At 38.4% G+C, this 5,979-nt stretch overlaps 1 protein-coding gene across 1 annotated transcript; it reads right to left on the reverse strand.

The window, feature by feature from the left end:
• Positions 1–514: 514 nt before the first annotated feature.
• LOC140180077 (uncharacterized) lies at positions 515–1,240 on the reverse strand. The gene has a single exon (XM_072220473.1). It carries the CDS (start codon positions 1,238–1,240, stop codon positions 515–517), a length of 726 nt encoding a protein of 241 aa, XP_072076574.1.
• Positions 1,241–5,979: the final 4,739 nt, after the last annotated feature.

Genomic DNA, 5,979 nt, shown 5'->3' on the forward strand with positions numbered 1-5,979 from the left:
TCCTTATAACTCTTCAGTATGATCTTTAGGAAAGCTGGTTGAAAAAAATTTCAAAATACCGTTGAGCGATTTCAGCAATGCCCACCGCATCCGATGCCGTCCCCCCATCCTCATCTCTAAGCTCTTTAATTTTGTTCCTTCTATTCCTAGCTTGAAACTTGGAGTGGAAGAACTTCGTATTTTTATCCCCCCATTTCAGCCATTGTATTCGGAATTTTTCTCTCCAATATCTTTCCTCTTGCTCACAAGCTTCCTCAAGTTCAGCTTCTAAAATACGAATTGTTGCTCCATTTGCAAGCTGCCCTTTGTTTGTTTCATCTAATATCTTCTCCTTAAGGCTCATGATTTTTGAATTTGAATTGGAATTAGAGGTTCATTGCCACTCCACTAGCTTGTGCCTGCTAGACTTTAACTTCCCAGCCAACCTAAACATTGCTGAACCCACTACCTCGTGTTTCCAAGCTTGCTTGATTATGTTTCCAACCTCTTCCTTCTCACACCATCGCTCTTGAAATCAAAATCTTCTTTTAGATCTCCTTTCCTCCTTGTGTGAGCATAATAGCAATGCCTTATGATCCGAGCCCAAGTCATCTAGGTGTTTGACAAAGGCATCAGAAAATTCAGACCTCCATGCCACTGAAACAAGAGCTCTGTCCAGCTTTTTCTGTATAAAATTACCTCCAAACTGCCTATTATTCCAAGTAAATTTTTTTCCTTCAAACCCCATGTCAACTAGTCCTCCCGCATTAATGAAATCATTGAAATTTTGAATGGAGTCAGCTGATTTAGCTCTACCACCCTCCTTTTCATGGTGCGCTCTGATAGCATTGAAATCCTCAGTTAATAACACTTGGTCTCCCCCATGTGCCATAATCTGTAGCAGCTTTGTGTATTGCTCATCTCTTCCAGCCTCATCAGTGTGTAAGTAAACACCAATAACTTCCCATTTCCTACTCTCCTGTTGGCTTTCCATGATAAAGTGAATGAAAAACGTATCATGGTTCAAAATTTGTACATTAACTCCCTCCTTCCATGTCACGACTAATCCTCCTGCCATTCCAGTAGGGTTCACTGCAAAGCAAGACTGAAAACCTATCCTCCGCAGTACTCCTTCCACAGTCGAGATATTATTTTTTGTTTCGGATAAAAATAACACCTCGGGGGAATGGGATTTATTAATCCCTTTAATGTTGTGAACTGTCAAGGGTTTCCCCAAACCTCGATAATTCCACATCACCATCTTCATACCTCCTTGGGAGCCAAATGTGGGGTGGCACCCACTCCCTGTTCTGATTTAGCCGTTTCTTCCGAGCACTGTTTCTTATAGCTTGCTATATCGCTGCTCCCTTCTGTTCTCCTTTTACTTCCTGAGATTGCACTATACAAATTTTTCCTTCTAGCTATCTGTTTCAGTTTCAATTTCTTCGAATTTTCCTTTTCTCCCTTCGCCTTCACTACCCCAATGGAGAAAGTTAGCTCCTCCATTTTGTTCTGATTTGCTATTCTTCTTATTTCTTCTCCCCCACTCCTTATATCCTCTACTCCTTTAATTATTTCAGTCTCTCTTCCTTCTTTTTCCTTACTGGTCAGGACCTTGCAAGAGCTTTGAGCCTCATTCTCCTCTTCTCTCTTTTGTGAACTTCTATCTTGGATAGAGAAGTTTGCGGATTCTAACATTAAATTAACAGGTACTGGTTTCTGTTCTCTACTTTTTTCAGATCTGTTGTGATTGCTGTTTGGATTCCGATTTTCTTTTTCATATTCCACTCTTCTTCCAATTTGGTCTGCTCTGAGCCATCCTCCCAATTTCTCCTCTATTTCCTTTCCAGTCGCCACATCCTCCAAGTGCTGTTGACAATTTCTGATTTTATGTCCAATACTCCCACAATAATAACAAAAGTTACCAATGCGCTCGTATTTGAGTTGGAGTTCAGTAACTATGTTATTGCTGCCAGAGATTTTTAGCACTCTTCGTAATGGCTTTGTAATATCGAGCTTGACCTTAATTTTTAGCAGGCTTTCCTCCTTACTCCGCATAGAGAAAATACCAACATCTAACACCTCCCCTAAGGTCTCTCCTATCCTCTTTCCCAGATCTTTTGTTTTGCAATGCTCTGGGAGGCCCCAAATCTGAATCCAGATGGGTACAGAGGTAAATTCTGTGATGAGTTTGGAAAACTCTATTTCTAAATTAGTGATGATCAAACATTATTAATGTGATTAATTTTAATTTTCATATATTGATTTAAATATTTTTGCAATGCAGAATTTTAGTGTTGGGCCGAAAAATATTAGCCAGCCCAATTCATATACTCAGCCTTGGAATTGAATTTATATGGCTAAAATAATGGTTGTGTTAGTTGGGCCAGAATTGATGAATTAAGCCCAATTGATCTTATCATTAGCTTTGATATAAATAATAAAAAAAGTGTGGCTGAAATATTTTGAATGGGCCAGATTCAATTCACATTATCACTAGACCAACTCAAAATCTTGGTTGGATACTCCAATGCTTAATCCGAAAATATTTCATCAGGAAAGCAAATGTTGATATTTGCCTATGCCTTCCAATGGATCTCAACACTAACCATGTGATGGATTTCAAATTCATTCAATTATCATTTATTGCATGGGAACTATGAGAGAGAAATTGACAAATTGATTTGATGGTGATTAGCAATGCTACACGCTACTCCACCTAAAGGAAGTAAAAGCAACTCACATTAATTAATTTACTCAAACTCACTTGATTGCTTTTCTTCATATCTCTTTCTCTCTCATCTCTTTCCTTCTCTTTGGTCCTTACACAGCAAATCATAGAGACTTTGAGCTATCAAAAAGAAGGGAAGGCAAGCAACAAAGACCATCACAATGATGGCAAGAAAAAGAAAACATAAAGTATGCTGTGGCTGAGATTCTTATCACTTGTAGTAAGATTTTGTGATGAGATCTTGGCTTCTTCATACCAAAAATGGTTGAAGGAGATTCGGTCAGCAAAGAGAAGATCCTTGGAGGGATGGCTTGTCACTGCTTTTGGGTTCACTCATCAAAGAAGGTAGCTAGGGTGGCTACGTGAGGGAGGAAGCAAAAGTGGAGCAGAAGAAGCCATCATCATCATGAAGCATCAAGGGCCAGAAATCCATCTTGGAGAGCAAGCCAAGGATGGAGCGCTCGGATTGATGAAGAGTGATGACCAAGGAAGGACTAGAGGTAATTGCATCTTGGGTTTTACATGGGTTATCTCTTCTCTCTCTCTCTGGCCGAATCAATTTTGTTCATGGAGAAGAAGAAGTTGGCTTGGTTTTTTAGTTTTAAAGGTGCAGGCTTCCCTCTTCTATAAAAAGAGAGAACAGCCACGGTTTGGAGTAAGGAAAAAGTGTGAGAGTGCAAGGCACAGGGTTCTTAGAGCTACCTGAGCTAACAGATTTTCTTCTCCTTCAATGTATTATGTTTTGTATTTTTCTATTTAATTTTGTCATGTCTTGAGTCTCATGGAAAAAGGCAAACAGTGAGGTTTGTATAAAAAAGCCATAGAGCAGAAAAAGGCAGAGAGTGCAAAATTAAAAGAAAAAGCCATAGATGTCCTTAGAGTTCCTTTGTTTATCTATGTTGTGTTTCATGAATCTGTGGGAATCTCCTTGTAAGTTGGGTTAGCACTTTACAGATTGTAATCAGGAAGATTATAGTGAAATTCTATCATGTTTGTGATGGAGACTGGATGTAGGCTGCACTGCACTTAGCAGCTGAACCAGGATATATCTGGATGTAATTTTCTCTCTTTTCTACTCCATTTCTATATCTACTGCACAGGAGCAAAAACCAAAAAATATCTCGTGTCAAGTGACGAGACAAAAATAAAAGTCTCGTGGCTGGGGACGAGATAAAAGAAAAAGTCTCGTGGCTAGTGACGAGATAAAAAGACAAGAAGTTTTCAAAATTGGTTTCAAAGGTCAGGAAGTATTATCAAGCAAAAAGGGGGCTAAGATTCAAACCCCCCTTCTCTTAGCCACTGATAACCATCAATTGGTATCAGAGCTTGGTCTCAAAGAAATCAAGCTTTGCAGCTTGGAGTAAAGATCCTCATGGCAGAAAACAGTGGCTCAAATGTGGTGTCCTACAATCTGACCGAAGGACAATCAAGCAACAGACCTCCTCTTTTTAATGGGAAAAATTATACCTATTGGAAGGAGAGGATGAAGATATTTGTACAAGCAGTGGATTACAGACTGTGGAAGATCATCCTGGAAGGACCTCAATATCCAACTGTGACAAGTGCCGAAGGAGTTGTTTCTCTCAAACCAGAAGCAAGTTGGACGGATGAAGATAGAAAAAAGGTGGAGCTCAACGCCAAGGCTATCAATCTGCTCAACTGTGCTATCAGTTTTGAGGAGTACTGGTGCGGTATTTTACAACCACACTTACTAACCGGCAAGTGCACCGGGTCGTACCAAGTAATACCTTATGTGAGTAAGGGTCGATCCCACGAGGATTGATGGACTAAGCAACACTAGTGTTTGATAGGCTTAGTTAGACAAACAAGAATTGGTGTTGAGATGCAATATAAAAGACATTAAACAATATCAAAAATATTAAAGAAGGGCGAGTAATTAAGTTGGGAATAATATATGGACAAGGCAGTTAAGGTTTCAGAGTTATCTATTTTCTGGATTGACTTTTTTTATTAACTATTTTAATTATGCAAGATTTAATTCATGGCAAACTATTTATGACTAGATCCTAATTCCTTAGACCTTTCTAGTCTCCTCTAAAATTCATCAACAGCCAATTCCTTGGTCAATTAATTCCAATTAGAGGGTGATGATCAAATTCTAGTTTATATGCCACAAGAATCCTAATTATCCAAAAATAAGGGGATTATATGTCACGTATCCCGTTAAATACAAACAATTAGAAATTCAGGGTAATATGTTTTCAAGCTATTATTCAAGTAAAGAGCTTTTCCAAGTTATACAAGAACTCAAATAGAACATGGGTCATACTTCCATTCCACCCAAATTCATAAAATAAAGAACGAAAACAATTATTGAAATATAAATCAAAACATGAATTAAAATAGAAAAATAATATTATCAATCCATACAATAGACAGAGCTCCTAACCTTAACAATGGAGGATTAGTTGCTCATCGAATATGAAATGTAAATTTGTATGGAATAATGTTGTGGAATGTTGTGCTGGAACCACCCTATTGGGATCCCTTTTATATCTAATCCTAATAAATAAAAAAAATCAAATATCTAAAATTAAAATTGAAATAATATCTTTTCCTAAAATAAGATTTGAATTTAAAATTTGAATTAATTAACAAGTCTTCAGCTGATGGGTGGGATCACTTGATTTGTCCATTATGCAGCTTTTAATCTGTGATTTCTGGGCTAAGAACTGGGTCAAAACAGCCCAGACATCACCCCCAGCGTTTTTCTACTTTTTCTGCACGTGGCGCATGTGACGCGTCCGCGTCGTCCACGCGTTCGCGTCATTTGTGCATATTCCAGTCCACGCGATCGCGTCAGCGTCATTGCGATTTCCTCCATTCTGCGCGGTCGCGTGAGCCATGCGTCTGCGTCGGTATTCGCTGGTCATCTCCTTGGCTTCTTCTCTTTCTCTGCAGAAACTCCATCAAATTCCGCCAAATGCTACCTAAAATAAACAGTATTATACAAAACTCAAAATAGCATCCATAGTGGCTAAAATATAATTAATTCTTAATTAAATTCAACAATTTAGATGCAAATTCACTAGGAAAAGATAGACAAGATGCTCACGCATCACAACACCAAACTTAAACTGTTGCTTGTCCTCAAGCAACCAAAACTAATATAAGCTTAGGATGTGAATTTGCATGAGAATGAGAGTTCGATTAAGCCCATGTTTTCTCTTATAGTGGGGTTTATAACTGCAATCCTGAACAGTTTTGACATCTTTCTTTATCCTTTGAAGTTCAGAATGATTGGCATC

The sequence above is a fragment of the Arachis hypogaea genome, chromosome 16 (assembly GCF_003086295.3).
Source record: "Arachis hypogaea cultivar Tifrunner chromosome 16, arahy.Tifrunner.gnm2.J5K5, whole genome shotgun sequence".
In the NCBI taxonomy this organism is placed as follows: Eukaryota; Viridiplantae; Streptophyta; class Magnoliopsida; order Fabales; family Fabaceae; genus Arachis; species Arachis hypogaea.